Source organism: Otolemur garnettii, unplaced genomic scaffold (genome assembly GCF_000181295.1).
Source record: "Otolemur garnettii isolate 467f Iridium unplaced genomic scaffold, OtoGar3 scaffold00044, whole genome shotgun sequence".
Classification (NCBI taxonomy): Eukaryota; Metazoa; Chordata; class Mammalia; order Primates; family Galagidae; genus Otolemur; species Otolemur garnettii.
Window position 1 is genome coordinate 1,254,254 of NW_003852439.1, and position 19,097 is coordinate 1,273,350.

The window sequence follows — 19,097 nt, forward strand, 5'->3', positions numbered from 1 at the left end:
GACTTTTGCTGGTAGCCTAATGTTGAGGTATAACCAGTACCTGGCAAGAGTTCCAAGTAACCCCTGAAAGCACCCCATGCAAAGCTTGACATCAGTGTAATTCAGTTTTATAATTGCACCTGTTAACATTAGGTGTTCTTATTTTAACCTGATAGTCAGTAAAGGAAAGATATAGCTAACACAGAAGGACTGAAAGTGATCAGCTTCCTTGGGAGATAATAAAATGATAACAGCTCTGTGACTGATGCTGTGATGCATTTCTAAGATCCCACTGAAGGAATGGACTTACTCCCTGCAGGTGCTGGGAGCCCTCTTTATTTTATTTATTTATTTTTGGAGACAGAGTCTCACTTTGTTGCCCTTCGTAGAATGCCATGGCCTCATAGCTCACAACCACCTCAAACTCTTGGGCTCAAGTGATTCTCTTGCCTCAGCCTCCCAAGTAGCTGGGACTACAGGCACCTGCCACAACATGGGGCTATTTTTAGAGACAGGGTCTCACTCTTGCTTGGGCTGGTCTCCAACCCATGCATCCACCTGCCTCGGCCTCCTACAGTGCTAGGATTACAAGCGTGAGCCATCACACCCTCTTTAGAGATTGCTTTTACTGAAGAGAGTTGCCTTATTAAACATCCTCCCACACCTCCTAGGGATAGCCCACATCCAATTACTGATCAATGTAGGTATATAAAGTCCAGGACCTCTTTAGCTGAAAACAGCTTTGAAAAGCTATTCAAACTTCAAAGGTCCCAGTGGGTTTATTGAGGACTTTGTAGGGAAAACATTACAGATAAACTTCTTTCTTTCCCTAATCTACATCCTTTCCCTTCCTTCATAGGTGCTGATCCCAAGAGAACTCCTTCATAAACATCTTATACATCAATCTCCATGTTAGGGTATCCCAACCTATGAAAACCAAGCTCCTTCCTACCTCAGAGTATTAGCACTATTAGTGTAACAGTAATCACCAATTCTTCCTTTTGCCTGTTGTTTTAATTCACAATTACTGGGTTGAATAGCTTTTTATTGTTGCCTTTCTTTGGGGAAGCTGTTTACAACAATGATGGCTACTCACTTCATCATCTCCTTGAGATTCCCCCACCCCTCTCTGGAGTTCTGAGACACAATCAGCTTGGAGAGCAGATTTTCACATTTGGATGCAACAGCATCTACTGCTGGGGCTAAAACATCATTGGTAATAATACACTTTGCTTTTGAAGATTGTAGTCTGTAGAGGATATCTTTCTGGGTCAGCTGAGTGGTTCCTGGAATTAAAACTGTACCTAAAGGAGTAAAAAAAAAGCAATGTTAAAAGAAAGGTTACTCTTCATCATGTTAATAGATAGTGTGTGTATGTTCTGTATTTCTCAAAATAAATTAATCTATTTGTTAGTAAAGATATTTATTTGTTACTTAATCTTACTTTATCTACTTTTGCCTTTCAATAGAGTTCATGACCATTTTGACCTAACATGAAAGAGTATTAAATGCTGGATAATTATATTTTATTTGAAGACCATTCATAACGATAACTTGAAGGGGGTTTTGACCTCTTGGTAGAAAGGAAAGCATCTGCAAAGGCTCTAGGCAGCAATAACTTAAAGGTTTGAGAAAATGAAATATAGAAAAGAGTTTGAAAATTAAAGTATAATATGATAGTTTGTTGTTGGCACTGGGGACTATAGGACACATTTCTCTGAGAACTTAGAAATGAAGGAAATGGCTCATGTCTTCCAAGAGCTAAACTATAAACCCTATATAAAATAGATCAGAAACAGATAAGCAAAATCACTGTAACTAGGCATAATGATTCACAGAATAGCAAGACTAAACTGTATCCTGACAAATGATAAATTAACAAGTAATTGTTCTCAGAAGCGGGTATTTCAGCCACAGAACATAGAAAAAGTATATTTACTGGAGCAAATTGTGACAGTACCCATTCAAGCCTGTATAGGGAAGAAATCTATGCTGGGGAATTTCATATACTTCATGTGTATTATGGTTTGTTGGATAAAGTGGCCCCTACCCAGTACCCACATTTGCACTGGCCTATTTTCATTTTCTCAAACCTACTAGTTATTTTCTCAGTCTATAGTGGGACCCTTCCTATACACTGTTGTCTCTTGTCATGGTCCTTGTCACACGTACCACACTATATGTTAACTCATGAGATTCTCCCACTGGATCCTTAACCTCATAGCTCCTGAAAACATAGCAAGTTCCCAGTAAACCTTGTTGCCTGGAAGAATAGATGAGTATAGAGAGATGGGTGGATAACGGTAGAGGACTATAGCAGATGAGTTTAGAAGACTTTCAAATCCTGATGCAAATAAACTGAATTATGAACATCACTTGTGGGCAGCACTTTTGGCTTGGGGAGTAGGGCACCAGCCCCATATGCTGAGGGTGGTGGGTTCAAACCCAGCCCCGGCCAAACTGCAACAAAAAAATACCTGGAGGGTGGCACCTGTGGCTCAAAGGAGTAGGGCGCCAGCCCCGTATGCTGGAGGTGGTGGGTTCAAACCCAGCCCTGGCCAAAAACTGCAAAACAAACAAACAAAAAAAAAATAGTTGGGCATTGTGGCAGGCACCTGTAGTCCCAGCTACTCAGGAGGCTGAGGCAAGAGAATAGCCTAAGCCAAGGAGTTGGAGGTTGCTGTGAGTGGTGACTTCACAGCACTCTACCGAGGGTTAATAAGTGAAACTCTATCTCAAAAAATAAAATGAAATAAAATAAAAATAAAATTTTTTTAAAAAAGAAGAAATTATGAACATCACTTATTCTGAACCCATATGCACCAACTAAACTTCTAGCTAATGGGCGGCACCTGTGGCTCAGTGAGTAGGGTGCCAGGCCCATATACTGAGGGTGACAGGTTCAAACCCGGCCCTGGCCAAACTGCAACAAAAAATAGCCAGGAGTTGTGGTGGGCACCTGTAATCCCAGCTACTTGGGCGGATGAGGCAAGAGAATTGCCTAAGCCCAGGAGTTGGAGGTTGCTGTGAGCTGTGATGCCACAGCACTCTACTGAGGGCGACAAACCAAAACTCTGTCTCTAAAAAATAAAAAAATAATAAATAAATACATAAACTTCTAGCTAACCTTTGTCTTCTTATGTAGGTCTATTAATAGGGAGCCAGGAGGATACCTATCCTTGAGTTTTGTGTCCTTCGTGCAAATGAACAAATTGGTAACACTATTTCATACACACTATATCATAAACATGGTAATAAGAGTTCCTCTCCCCCTATCCTGAGATTTAGAGGTCTACTCTCCATACACAGTGAGAGGGAGGTTTCTGCCCTACTAGACAAGTAGCCAGATCTGGTCAATTCACCAAAATCTTATTACCTTTTGAGACCTCCAATAAGATAGAGGTTCACTTCCTCTAGCTCAGTGATTTTTGTACTTGAAAATGCCTGAGAATCCCTGCAGCGCTTTTAAAAACAGAATTCTGGGATCCTCTACAGAGCTTTGGATTCAGTAGGTCTTGGGTTGGACTGGAGAATTTGCATTTCTGACTAATTGCCAGTGATACTGATACTGCTGGTTCAGGACTAACTACACTTTAGCATTACTTCTGCTAAAGTGTTATGTACTTTCCTTTTCTTGAAAGCATATTATGTATTCCTAAACATTTTAAGATTCCTGAAAAGACCTTTCAACTAAACTTTTTTAAATTGTAAAATATACCGAACATGCAACAGAGTATATGCAGTATATAAGTACAGTTTCCTTTAAAAAAAATACGAAAATACACCATATATACCATTCAGCTTAAATAATAGAATTTAACAATATGTTTGGAGCCCCTCTTTGCCTTACCCCAAATCTCTGTCTCCATCCCACTCCCACCCCCAGGTAGCCATTGCTCTGACTTAGTATTAACTATTCCTTTGCCTTTCTTTGCCTCTTAATCAAATATGTATTTAAGTAACACATATATGAACAAGAGAAGTCCTATTCAATTAGGACTTCAATTTTCAATTACCTAATGTTTTTTAAGGAGGAAAATTACTAGGAAATAAGATAACTATGAGTCTGTTTCTAATTCTGAAATGAAGGCTAGCATCAATACATTGCCTCAAGAGAATCTACCTTCCTCCTGCCCACAGCCCCAGTAATTATGTTTATTTCAGATGAAGATTCCTCTGATCACATATGATTGGCTTATCTCAAGTTGTGCCCATCAGATTCTGCTTCAAATATTTGATTTAAGAGACTGAATGAATAAATAGATAAATCATACAGGCCTGAGGCATCTCTGTGGCAAACCAAAGCCACACACCAACAAAAATGGAGAGGAGCAGAGAAACAATGTGTTAGCAAAGAGAAGGAGTCAAAGGGGCAGACACATGAGAAAGGCAAAGACAACTGGCCCTGTGGCTTTAGAGCAAAAAAAAAAAAAAAAATAGAGAAAAAAGGTGCTGCCTGAATAGTTTCTTTTTAGAAGCCCAGTCATTCTTTCTGCACTTTTCTTTTCCCTGTAAGATTCTCCAGTAGCTGTCGAATAACTCTCCTTTGTTATTGAACAAATAGGAATGGATATCTGGTCCTGGCAATCAGACAGTCCCTAACTAAGAGAGTGAGCTTAAGCAACATTCATGAAAGCAATCATTTTGTTAAAAAACTGCTTAAAAGTGGGCTCTGAGATTCCTGGGTGTAACTATACATATGAAATAGAATATGTTAGAATAGAATGGAATATGTTCCATTCAAGGAGACATATAATTAGTGAATAATGGTTACTTAATATAATATAATTATTATGACAATAAGATTATTAATACAACAAATATTATTTATTTATTTATTTTGCATTTGAGGTCTGCATTAGGAAAGCACAGTTAGGAGCCAGTGGACTGGGGAGAAGGGGGTGGGGAAGTGGAGTTTTTTGCAAGTGGCTTCCAACATCAGAGCAGCAAGAGAAAAACATCTGACAATGTCCCTTTGTAGCCTGGAAAGTGCTAGGATAGCCTGGTGTGTTCCCACCCTGCTCCCGCAGTTGGCCCCTGCACTCTCTGCTTACTAGGCGTCCAGCGTCCTGCCCGAGATTAGAAATTAGAAGAAAGGAACTGTTTCTTGGGGAGAAAGGAGGGGTTCAGCATGTCAGAAGTCCTTGATTCAGTATCCCAAGAACTTTCGTTCCCACTTCATTTTGATTCTTTACACTCCCTAGGCCCCTGATCCCTGGCTGGCTCACGTCTGAGCGCAGTAGCCTGGAGATTAGTAGCAGCCCAATGGTTGCGCCAGAGGCAAGAAGCTGGTATACCTGGGATCTAGGACGTGTGGTTTTAGTGATAAAGAAAGAATGTGGTTGAGGGGTAGAAAACACATGCACTGAATCCTTGGTATGTTCTCTAAGGCTCTGAAGCAACCCCGGTAGCCACAGGATTACAGGAGAGCTCAGTAGGCCTGGTGCAGACGCTGTCTACTGCTGCCTACTCCGGCCGGCCTGTGAGTTGTCGCAGGAGAACGCAGAACCCTCTGTCTCTGAGCAACCCAACCCCAACCCTCCACCTTCAGGGCTGCTCCCATTGCTGCCTGTGGGCGCTCTGCTGTCAAGGGCCCTCTGTGTACAAATACAGACTGCTGTCACCTCCCTAGGCATGGTGGATCCAGGGAGAGCTGCCGTGTTCCCCTAAGCCTACTCCTGGAGGGGTCATGCCTTTCTAGGGGAGTAGAAGTGTAGACAAGAAGGAAGAGAGGATACCCTGGCTTCAGGCCATGGGTCAGCCACACAGGTGGTATGTGCGTGGGGAGCTCTGAGCTGCACATTCTTGTGGGCCTGGATGACTACCTGGCTCCCCTCCCTCTACTTCATTCTGTCTCGGAGAACTGAGATAGGAGCTCCCAGCTGCCTCCATCTTCTCCAGTTCTTGGGAAAGAAAGAGATTCCCACCTGGGAACCCCCCTCTATCCCACCACCCTCTTTCCCCACTCCACCAGGAAATTAAGGCATGCTGTACCTCCTGCCCCTGGCTCCTTCCCAAGTGGTGCGTGGCCCTCCAACAAATATTTAATGGAACATTTTCTATGTGCCAATCATTGGGGGGGGGTGAAGAGATGAATATATCATAGTTATGGCCTTTTAGGAGCTTGTATAGTCTTATGGGAATGACAGTTTTATAAACAAATTTATTATACCCAGACAATACACTGCCTCTTAAATCAGAAATACATCGTGTTGCTTTGGAGAGCTCAAAGAAGAAAGTACTCAGTGATAGGTTGGTCAGAGGAACGTCCCAAAAACAGATCAAGCATAGGCCACTCCATTTTGAGCATAAGGCACTCCATCTTGGCCATTCAGTGACCTCTGCTGAAACCACCCCCTTCTGAGACTCAGCCAGGAGGAAATGAGAAGCTATAGGACAGAATTGCTCCAAGAGAGGCTAAAAGCAAATAAACAGAATGGTATTAGCAGGAAACTAGCTGAATTAAGACCTGGCAACAGTCACTGGTGCACCAAAGTATCACTTTCCTCCTCCTACCCTACCTAAAACCTTTAAAAGATAAGCACTCTTAGTCTTCTGGACATCAGCCTATTGAATCTCAGCCTGCCTTCACTGAGGTGCCAAATAAACTTTATTGTTCTACATCTTGCTTTGTGATTTGATTGAGTCAGATTGGGATATGGGCAGGAAGAGTTGTCTTAGAAGTTAATGATAGAGCTGAGACTTGAAAGTCTAGTAAAAAGTTGTTTAGGTGGTTAGGTATGATAGAAAGGATTTCCAAGCATAGGGAAAATGTGCAGAAAAGCCAGGGGGTGAGAATGATCACAAACCTCATAGGAATCCATTTGGCATGGCTCCAGCATGAAGTATAAAAGTGGAGAAATTAGAACAATAAAGGGAAAATGGCTACAGTCTTCCATGATACACCTAAAAAAGTTGAGGTATTATCTGGTAGGCAACAGGGAGTTATTAAATAAAATCAAACAGCAAATAACAGGATAAAATGTATGTTCTAGTGAAAACACTGGCTAGGGTGGAGTGTGGGAACACCTGAAACCACGATTAGGGAGAATTTTAGGGAAACCCCTTCAGAAGATAGTAAAGATGTGAAGTAAGACAATGGCAATAGATTTTGAAAGAAGAAGAACTTGAGAGGCATTTAGGAGGTCATATTTAAAAGATGTAAGAACTTATTAGGAAGGGGTTGTAGGTGGCTGGGTTATGACACAAGATGCATGGTAATTAATCACAGAAAGAACAAAGGCATGAAACAACTGTTTCAGATGCATGCAGTTTCAGATGAACACAGATCCCATAGGAGAAGAGGAAGAGTAAGTATGAGAGTATTTAATTGTTACATAGCAATTGCTTAAGAAACCCATTTCACTATGAAAAACCCAACTTCTAGCTTAGGTAAATGATATGGCCATAATATTATCCAACACATTTCTAAGATTCCTGAGAATAATACTATATTGCATACAGTTCTTCAAATAATATACCCAAGTAAATGTTTTGTGATAACTTGGATGTTTTGGAAAATCTGCATCCAGCTTAGTTTAAATATGATCACATTATACACATTACTCACCTGTCCGAAGACAGGCTACATTTGCAAGCCACCACTCTGGGATCCTGGGAAGAATCACAATTACTCGATCTCCCCTTTGCAGGGCACAGGCTTCTGTAAGTATATTGGCAAATTTCCTGGACAAAGATCCCAGTTCCTCAAAACTCCACCTCACCTCTTCTCCATTCTCATTGATCCACCAGAGGGCTGGATTGGAAGATTTCTTTCCAGCCTGAGGAAAGACAAACTAGTCATAGATTTAAAGGTTGTTATATACAGGGCAGTGCCTGTGGCTCAGTGGGTAAGGCGCTGGACCCATATACCAAAGGTGGCAGGTTCAAACCCAGCCCCAGCTAAAAATGCAATAAAAAATAGCTAGGTGTTATGGCAGGCACCTATAGTCCCAGCTACTCAGGAGGCTGATGCAAGAGAATAGCCTAAGCCCAGGGGTTGGAGGTTGCTGTGAGCTGTGTGATGCCACGGCACTCTACCGAGGGTGATAAAGTGAGACTCTGTCTCTAAAAAAATGAAATAAAATAAAAGAGGTGATTATACAGCTTAAAGTCTATTTCAGAATTCTGACTTAACAATATATTTTTCAAAGAAAATTCATAAGTCATTAGTAAGGACATAGATGGAATATTTGGAAATTACTCTGGCAAGACATCATCTCAAGATGGCTGAATAGAGGTGGCCAGTACTCATCTCTACAAAGAAGGACCAAATTGATGACTAAATAATGACATTACAAATAAAGTGTCTAAGAGTGAACACTGGAATTCAGCAAAGAAGTGACAAAGATTTTAAGACATGGAAACTTGAGATGGAAGCATAGAGAGGTTGTCCAGGATCAGCTTAAAACTAAGAAGAGCTCCACAATGGCAAGTAAGAGATCCCCAGAAGTCCATGATCCCACCACAGATACCTGTAGTTCTACAGGAGAGGCCATCAGCCCTCACAGGCCCTGAGCCTAAAATAGGGAAGTGCTTAGAGTCCTCATAATAACATTGTTCCAAAAAAGGAATTCATATTTTATCTTCACATCCAGGACCCAAGCTGCTATAGCTTGGTGCCATTTGGGGAGCAGTTTCACCACGAGAATATATCCTTCCTTGGAGCAAGTAGATCCTGCATCTCCAGATCCCAGGGGTCCTATTGACATTCCCACACATTCACCTCGAGGGCTGCAATGTTGCAATAACAGTTGGACCCAGTGATGCATCTGTGTTCCCAGTACCAACACCCACATGCAGTGCCCTACATCCCAGGAAACAGGTGGCCTAGCACATCAAGGTGGCTGTGCCAGGACCTGGGTGCTGAAGCATGTGCTCCTCATAACCTGAGAGCCTGGCACCATGGATAATGACTTTTCGCCCTCTAATGGTAGTGACTTCATATGCCTATGTGTGCCAGCTGAGGACCCAAGGACTACACTGTCTAGGCCAATACTACTACCATCAGTGCCCATGTATGCTGCCCAGAAACCCAAGGACTGATTTACCTGAGGCCCATTACTACCACTGCTGGTGCTTATGCACATTGCCTGAGGATCAGCCCTCACCAGAGCTCACTACTGCCTGTCAGGACCTGCACACTATACCTGCTGCTGCTACCATCGAACAAGCTCACCCCTTCCAACAATGGTCCACCATACATCTTTGTACACTACCTAGGAGCCCAAGGATCAGCCCACTTTGGCCCCACTGCTACCACTGCTGATGCTGGTGCATGTACCTTAAACTTTCAAAGAACTAACACCAATTCTTCTCAAACTTTTCAAAGAAATTAAAAAAGAGGGAAATTCTTCTTAACCCATTCTGTGAGGCTAGTATTGTCCTAACACCAAAACCAAACAAAGACATAATAAAAAAGAAAACAATAGGCCAATAGCCATGATGAACATAGATGTAAAAATCCTCAACAAAACGCTAGCAAACCAAATTAAAAAAAATACATCAAAAGGATAATGTACCATGATCAAGTGGGATTTATCTCAGGAATGCAAAGATGGTTCAACATACACAAGTCAATAAAAGTGATACATCCAACACACTGAAGGACAAAAACATATAGATACAGATAAATCATTTGACAAAATTTAACATCCCAATATTCAGCATAGAGCAAAAAGGAGCAGAATGGAAGATTCTAATCATTTCCAGGGCCTTCAACTGTCCCCAGTCCCTCAGAAGACAGCAGCAGGAGCTCATGGTCTAGAGCAAGGAATAGCAGTGTGAGCTAGAAAACCATAATGGGATCAACAGGTACCCCACCTGTCAGGACAGAAAAGCCCTGATGGAAAGACCCAACCTGAAGTGTAGGTATGCTTCAAGAACTGCCAGGCCAAATACTCTCTATGGCAACTCCAGTAACAACTCCAGTGACCACTAGAGTGGTGAGGCTGTGGAAGCTGCAGATTCCATACAATATCCAGATCTATACCCCTGTTCCTACAGGGCCCAGATTTCCAGGGTCCCTCTTTGTCCAGCCCTTTGGGAATCTTTACAGTAGCAGAAGCCACCATCAACAGCCTCAACCAGGCCTGCAGGAGTCCCTGGGTATGGCTCCCAGGAGGTTGTCCAGTTTGCTTCAGACCCTGTGCCAGGTCCAGGCCCAATCCTAGCCCTAGGCAGAAGCCCATTATCTTGCACCACCCAGAACAATTCCTAGGCCCAATTCTAGTACCAGGCCACACCCCAGACCCATTCCCATGCTCCACTCGAAGCCCAGGTCCAGACCCAGGCCCAGACTCAACCCAAGGCCCATTATGGCCTTGGACTATGCCTGTGACTTCTCACCGAACTCCCCTCAACCCAGGAACACTTTGAAGCCTCAGTCTTCATCACAATGTCTGGGTACCACAAGGAGGATGACTTTGTGAACAAGATTCAGGCACCAGGTCATTACTAGATTTACAGATAGGTTGAGAGGTTATGTCCACAAAGTCCTAAAGCTACCATGGGCTGAAGGGCCTGGAGCAGTGGCTGGTTGGTCTTCATCACTGGAATGTCTTTACCTCATCATTTGGATGAGTGTGACCATTTCTGTCCACTAGGAGTGGAATTGCTGCTCATGCATATGTTTAGCATTAGTGAGTATTGCCTGAGAGCTTTCTAAAAGACTTCCCAGTGTGTCTGCTGTTAGCATCCTCTCCACACTTAGGGTTGTGAGACTTTTTAATCTTTATCCATCTACTGACTTGTGGCTTTATTGTGGTTTTCATATTCATTTCCCTGATGACTGAGAGATTGAGAAGTGCTCAACATGTTTGTTGAAAAGAAATTAGAGGCTCGGCGCCTGTGGCTCAAGCAGCTAAGGTGCCAGCCACATACACCTAAGGTGGCGGGTTCGAATCCAGCCTGGACCCACCAAACAACAATAATGGCTGCAACCAAAAAATAGCCAGGCGTTGTGGTGGGCGCCTGTGGTCCCAGCTACTTGGGAGGCAGAGGCAGGAGACTCGCTTGAGCCCAGGAGTTGGAGGTTGCTGTGAGCAGTGAAGCCATGGCACTCTACCCAGGGGGACAGCTTGAGGCTCTGTCTCAAAAAAAAAAAAAAAAAGAAATTAGAAAGCCTCAAAAATTCAACATCTCTTCATGATAAAAATTCTCCATAAAGATATTGAAGGACATATCCTAACACAAAGACTATATGTGAAGAATCCACAGGTAGTATCATACCCAATGTGGAAACGGAGAAAGTCTTCCCTTTAAGAACTAGAACAGGAAAAAGAGTTCCACTTTACCATTCTTATTCAACATGGTACTGGAAATTCTATTCAGAGCAATTAGATGAGAGCAAGCAAGAAAGGGCATCCATGAACTATTGTCCAGGCCATGAGAAAGAAAGAGAGAGAGAGAATATAAATTGGAAAAAAAGTCAAATTGTCCTTCTTTGCAGGCAACATGATCTTATATATAGAAAACCTATAGGCTACCCCAAAACATCTTAGAACTGATTAACAAATTCAGTAAAGTTACAGGATACATTTAACACAATAACTAAGAAAATTACATGAAGGCTATGTTAACCAGTTTGATGGAAGTGTTTCGGATTGTGTATGAAAACACCACACTGTACCCCAGAAGTGCATTAATACACACAGTTACCATTCAATAAAAAAAAGAAAAAGAAAAAGAAAACAAAAGTTACAGGATACAAAATCAACATAATGTTGATCAGTATATGTTCCTGTACAATCAATATAATAGTGCAAAATTAGTAGTCTTTCTATACATTAATAATTCACTATCATAAAAGATATCAGGAAAGCAATCCCATTTACAATAACTACAAAAAAAAAACCCCTTAAATATAAATTTGACCAAGGAAATGAAAAGCTTTGCGATGAAAACTATAAGAAATTGATGGAGAGCTACTCAGGAGTCTGAGGCAAGAGAATCATCTAAACCCAGGAGTTGGAGGTTATTGTGAGCAAAAAAAGAAATTGATGGAAAAACTAAAGAGGACACAAACAAATTAAAAGACATCCCATGCTCATGGACTGGAAGAATTAGCATTGTTTTATTTTATTTTTAGTAGAGACAGGGTCTTGCTCAGGATGTTCTCAAACTCCTAAGCTCAAGGGATCTATCCACCTTAGCCTCCCAGAGTGCTAGGATTACAGTTGTGGACCCAACCAGAAGAATTAATATTGTTAAAATGACCATCAGTCATTAAAAAGTCAGTAGAAAGCAAGCCATCAGTGTAATCCCTGCCAAAATACCAATGACATTCTTCACAAAAATAGAAATAAACAATCATAAAATTTGTCTTTTTTTTTTGTTTTGTTTTTTAGAGATAGAGTCTTACTTTATTGTCCTCGGAAAAGTGCCGTGGCGTCACAGCTCATAGCAACCTCCAACTCCTGGGCTTACTCCCAAGTAGCTAAGACCACAGGCATCTGCCACAACACCTGGCTATTTTTTGTTGTAGTTTGGCTGGGGCCGGGTTTGAACCTGCCACCCTCAGTATATGGGGCTGGCACCCTACTCACTGAGCTACAGGTGCCGCCCAAGAATCCTAGAATTTGTTTGGGATAAAAAGACCCCTTAAGCCAAAACAGTACTGAGAAAAAGGAACAAAGCTGGAGGCATTACACTACTTGACTTCAAAAGTTACTATAAAGCAATAGTAATTAAACAACAAGGTCTGGTCTAAAAACAGACACATGAACCAACGGAACCAGAATAGAGAACCCAGAAATAAATTGACATGTTTATAGCCAATTGGTTTTTGACAAAGGTGCCAAGAATATACAGTGGGTAAAAGACACTTTTAATAAATGATATGTGGAAAACCGGATATCTATACTCAGTAGAATGAATTTGGACCTCTGTCTCTCACCGTATACAAAAATCAGCTCAAACTGGATTAAAGACTTACTCTAAACTATAAAACCACTACAAGAAAATGCGAAATGCTTCATGACATTGGTCTAGGTAAAAAATTTATGAATAAGATTATAAAAACATAGGCAACAAAAACAAAAAATAGACAAATGTGACTATAACAAACTAAAAAGCTTCTGCACAGAAAAGGAAACTATCAGTAGAGTGAAGAGACAATGGGAGAAAATATTTGCAAACTATTCATACAACAAGGAACTAACATCCAGAATATACAAGGAACTCAACACTAAAATAAATAAATTAAGTAATAAGTAAACAAAAGAAAAAATAGGTACAAGATCTGAATAGATTTCTCAAAAGAAGACATACTATTGGCCTACGAGTATATAAAAATATACTCAACATTGTTAGAAAAATGCAAATCAAAACCACTTTATCATCTCACGCTGTTTAAAATAACTATTATCAAAAAGAAAAAATGCAGCAAATTCTTTTGAGGATGTGGAGAAGAGGAGACTATTATATGCTATTGATGGGAATGTAAATTAGTACAACCATTATGGAAAACAGTATGATTTCTCAAAAAACAGGAAACAGAACTATCATATGATTTCTCAGTCCCACTATTGGGTATTTATACAAAGGGAAGGAAATCAGTATATTAAAGAAATATCTCTTCCCCCAGGTTTATAACAACACAATTCATAATTGCCAAGATATTGAATCAACCTAAATGTGTATCAACAGATGAATGTGTGAAGAAAATGTTGTGTATATAAACACAATGGATATAGTATTCAGCCATAAAGAAGAATGGAATCTTGTTATTTGTGGTAACATGTATGGACTTAAAGGACAATATGTTAAGTGAAATAAGTCAGACACAGACATACAAATACTGCACATTCTCATTCATATATGGGAGCTAAAAAAATTGAACTCATAGAAATAGAGAGTGGGGGCGGTGACTGTGGTTCAGTGGGTAGGGCGCCAGCCACATAAACGAAGGGTGGTGGATTTGAACCCGGCCCTGGCCAAACTGCAATAAAAAATAGCTGGGCATTGTGGCGGGCACCTGTAGTCCCAGCTACTCAGGAAGCTGAGGCAAGAGAATGGCTCCAAATTGCTCCCAGTTGAGAAACTGTAACTTGCCCTTGCTCCATACCTTTTCCACATTGGTCCATTGGTCTAGGACATCTTGAGCAAAGTTGAAATACTCTGGAATCTCCAACTTGAAGTCTTGTTTTATGGATTCATAGCTGGAAAAATTCTGTGGCGTTGCTATTCTATAGTCTTTATGCAGTGCTCTCACAGAGCCAGGAATTACTAGGTGCTGAAAACATTTGGCACGAAGTAACATCTTCATGGTGATAAGAGCAAGCATCCGTCTTGTTGGATGTTTTAGCACTCAATATTTCCACAGAGAGTAATACATCTAAAAGACAAATAAAAAGGACATGTATCTGATTCTGTCCTGAAGGCAGCCATGGGGCTAAGTTTTATTATTGTATTGATAATCATCATAATAGTACAATTTTCTGAGTACTCCCTGTGTAGCAAACACTGTGCTCAGTGTTTTCTGTAAACCTGGTCATTAAGTTCTTGGAGAAACCCTGTGAAGTGAGTATGATTATCGTCTCTAAGTTTACAGATTGAGAAAATGACCAGTAAGAGGCATCATCTGAATTTGAGCCCAGAACTATCTGGTCCCTACCCATTCTCCTACTCTGCACTACTGCTTCCATAAGCATTTCTAAAAAAGTAAAGATCAGCTCGGCACCTGTGGCTCAAGCAGCTAAGGCGCCAGCCATGTACACCTGAGCTGGCGGCTTCGAATCCAGCCCGGGCCCACCAAACAACAATGACGGCTGCAACCAAAAAATAGCCGGGCGTTGTAGCGGGCGCCTGTAGACCCCACTACTTGGGAGGCGGAGGTAGGAGACTCCCTTGAGCCCAGGAGTTGGAGGTTGCTGTGAGCTGTGATGACATAGCACTCTACCCAGGGTGACAGCTTGAGGCTCTGTCTCAAAAAAAAAAAGTAAAGATCTGAGTCACCCACTTAGTATCAGTGAAAGCGAAGGGCTAAGCCTTATCTAATCTATTTCACCTGGACATTTCAAAAGTAGTGCTGAAATGTTAATGAGAATTTTTTCACAGTGGGTAACACAGATGAAGAAACTGAGTGTAGCCCAGAGCCAATTAGACATGAAAGCACTGTGACCATGCTTGGTTTATAGTTTATAAACCATCTAGTTTATAGCCTGCAGTTCCCATGCTCCCAATACATGCCCATGCTACCTTCCAGCCAGGTTTGTAGTGGCATTTATTAAGGATGTAATAATAGGGTTCCAACCTTTAGGATTTCTATGGGGGAGGCCCCCCAGGTGATCCACTGCTTCTGTGGGAAATCATTTGATTACAGTGTCATTTATTTGGCTGAGGCTATTAAAAATAAAATTCTAGGGATTATGAGTGTTTGAAGTTCTCCTTGTTAAACTTTTTATAATTTTCCAAATTTCCTACAAGGAAACATGTATTAGTCTCACAACCATTAGATGGTTATTCCGAGTGCTGTTCTAGCTGTGTGGCATGTGTGGAAGCCTTTCTGTATTGATAAATTGCCAAAACAGCACACAACGCCAAGTTTTACTCTAAATGTACCTGGAGTTTGGGCACCAAATTGATATACCCAACACATTGAGAAATGTGGGTACGTCTTCGGAACCTCCCAACAATTTGTGTGAGGACCTGACATGCTCAGTCTTTGAGCACTCCAAGACATCCAGTTTCAGATTCCTCATTTTTCATCTGCAAAGAAAACTGGAGCCCCAGAGAGGGGAAACAATTTGCTTCAATGTGTTATACCACAATAAGAACTAGAATTTTTGCCCTTTTATTCCCATTTGAATGCTTTTACTATAGTACAATAGGATTACATGGAGAGCAGAAATTCTCAACCCTAGCTATACATGTGAATCACCAGGAAACCTTTAAAAAATTTCTAATGCCTAGGTCTTGGAACAATTAAATCAATTTCTACAAGTGGGCTCTGGGTACCATGTTTCTTTCTTTCTTTCTTTTTTTTAAATTGAGACAGTCTTGCTTTGTCACCCTCAGTAGAGTTCTGTGGCATCACAGCTGACAGCAACCTCCAACTCTTGGGCTCAAGTGATTCTCTTGCCTCATCCTCCCTAGTAACTGGGACTACAGGTGCCTGCCACAACACCTGGCTATTCTGTTGTTGTTTGGCAGGTCCGGGTGGGATTTGAAACCACTATCCCCAGAGCACCTGAAGCATGTGGCCAGCACCCTAACCACTGAGCATGGGTGCTCAGCCTGGGCACCATATTTTCAAAAATTTCGTCAGAAGATTCTAATTCTCAGCCAAGTTTGAGACTCACTGATCACTAATAGAGGCTGTGATTTGTGAACCATCAATGTCATCATCATCTGGAAGCTTGTTAGAAATGTACATTCTCAGTCGCCTCTCCAGATATATTGAATTAGAGGCTTTTAATATTTTAACAAGATCCCAGGTAATGGAGTGTACATTCAAGTGTGAGAAACACTGGTCTATAGCATAATGGCTAAATATACTGGCTATTGGTTTTTTTTTTTTTTTAAATTTATTTTTCTTACATATACATGTGTATATTAGGTCTCCACTTTTGCCTTCACAGAATTAAAAGGCTAAATTTAATGACAATAATAATATTTAACATAAGGACTGAGAACAAAAACCTCATAAAGAACGAAAGAAGATAAATACATTCAGAAAAGAAATCAGACGATTGCTGCAATGAATTATTAAGCAATAATAAGCAATATAAGTTCTCTGAGGACAGGAGTCTTACCTGCTATGTTCATGCTACTATCCCTGTGGATTTTAATAGTATTTGGTCTATACTAGCTGCGTTTAAGTATTTAATAGTAATAATGCAAAGAAAGTAACATTCACATTGTCAGATAGAAGTATGTCTATTATAGAATACTTTGATCAGTTAACTTCTTCTTCTTTTGTTTTTTCCAAAGTCTCAAAAAAAATAGACAACTAATATTTATAAATAAAAGTAAAAGATAATTTCAAAAAAACAGATATCAAATCTTATAGACAATAGAAAAAGAAATACTTCAAAATCATTCTACTTAATCTGGATACACCTGATATTAAAATTGGAGAAAATATATTATTGTAAAAGGGAAATTACAAACCTATTTCACTTATAAATGAGGATGCAATATGATAAACAACATATTAACATGTTGAATTAAAAATTAATTTAATTTTGATTAACGTATATTACTTAAACCGATTTTTAATCCAACATGTCAATATGTTGTTTATCATATTGCATCCTTATTCATCAGTGAAATATGTCTGTAATTTCCCCTTCATACTAATACATTTTTTCTAATTTTACTATGAGGGTATCCAGACTAAGTAGAATGATTTTGAAGTATTTCTATTTCTACCGTCTATAAGACTTGGCGTGATCTGTTTTTTTTTTTTTTAGAAATTATTTTTTACTTTTATTTATATATATTAGTCGTCTTTTTTTTAGACTTTGGTAAAAACATAATAAGGAAAAAAATTGTTTGCTATTTGTATTTTGTCTTGTGTATTCTGTAACAAACAAGTAGTAAATGATTATGTATTCAAAGAAAATAGTGACTAATTCTCATATAAATTGTATTTAACTTTGACCAAAGTACATTACTTAAACATTAATTTTTAATTCAACATGTTAATATGTTGTTTATCATATTGCATCCTCATTTATAAGGTTTATTTATTTATTTTTTTTTGAGACAGAGTCTCAAGCTGTCCCCCTGGGTAGAGTGCTGTGGCATTACAGCTCACAGCAACCTCCAACTCCTGGGCTCAAGCGAGTCTCCTGCCTCAGCCTCCCAAGTAGCTGGGACCACAGGCGCCGGCCACAACGCCCGGCTATTTTTTTTTTGGTTGCAGCCGTCATTGTTGTTTGGTGGGTCTGGGCTGGGGATTCGAACCCGTCACCTTAGGTGTACGTGGCTGGCGCCTTAGCCGGTTGAGCTATAGGCGCCAAGCCTATAAGGTTTTTCTGTTTTGGTTTTTTTTGCAGTTTTTGGCCAGGGCTGGGTTTGAAACTGCCACCTCCGTATATGAGGCTGGCACCCTACTCCTTTGAGCCACAGGCACTGCCCAATATACTGGCCATTGAATTGTACTGTCATGGGATAGGAGCCCTGTTTTAGCACTTATGAACTGTGTGACCTTATTTGAATTAACCATTCTGAACATCAGTTTCATATTTTACCAATAGAGAAAATAACAGAGGCTCCATCAAAGAATTGTCTCCAAAATTTAATATGATAATCCCGGCAAAATGCTTTATTCTGGTGCCCAGCATACTACTCTCTATTAGAACAGTGATTGGCAAACTTCCTTAAAGGGCAAGACAGTAAATAATTGAGGCTTTGTGGGCCATATACTCTCTGCTACAGCTATTAAAGATTTACCTCTGCTGTTGAGAGAACAGCCATTGACAGTCCACAAATAAATGGGCATGGCTGTGTCCTCCCCCCCCCAAAAAAAACCATTTATGGATACAGAAACTTGAATTTCATGTAATTTTTATGTGTCATAAATTCTTATTCCTCTTTTATTTCTCTTTTCAACCACTTAAAATGTAAAAGCCACTCTTAGTTTGAAGGCTGTACAAAAACAGCAGAGGGCTGGATTTAGCCCATGGGCTATAGTTTGATGATATTTTCACTAGAATATAAGTTCTCTGAGGACAGGATTCTTACCTGCTATGTTCATGCTACTATCCCTGTGGATTTTAATAGTATTTGGTCTATATTAGCTGTGTTTAAGTATTTAAGAACCACAGGTGGCTAACAAATATAAGTCAGTGCAGAGATAAAACATTTCTAATGCTGTAGAATATTCTTTTGGACAATCAACTGGATTGGTGTAAAACACAGATATAGGAAAACTGAGGGGGAAGCTTCTCGAGATAAAATTGTTCTAAGGGTCTGGGTCTAGTAGTGTTCTTGCCTAAACAGGCCGTGGAAGGGAAAGCATTAACAGAAATTTCTTGACTGTCTTTAGAGCTAGGAGAAAAGGCTGCCCTTTAGAATAGGAATAAATTTGCTCTCAGGCCGGGTTTCTCTGTGAGTTAAAGCCTCCAAGTCCTCAAATGACATTCTCTTTGGCAGTAGGGACTGGATGGAGG

At 40.4% G+C, this 19,097-nt stretch overlaps 1 protein-coding gene across 2 annotated transcripts in view; it reads right to left on the reverse strand.

Moving 5' to 3' along the window:
- Positions 1-19,097, reverse strand: part of ACSM3 (acyl-CoA synthetase medium chain family member 3) — a 57,067-nt gene that overhangs the window by 20,411 nt on the left and 17,559 nt on the right. For both annotated transcript variants that reach the window (XM_003790696.3, XM_023513779.1), the window contains 3 exons: positions 14,045-14,314; positions 7,550-7,760; positions 1,076-1,283 (listed from right to left, as the gene is read on the reverse strand). In XM_003790696.3, coding sequence (XP_003790744.1) covers positions 1,076-1,283; positions 7,550-7,760; positions 14,045-14,263 — 638 coding nt within the window. In that variant the 5' untranslated portion in view covers positions 14,264-14,314. The remainder of the gene's footprint in view (positions 1-1,075; positions 1,284-7,549; positions 7,761-14,044; positions 14,315-19,097) is intronic.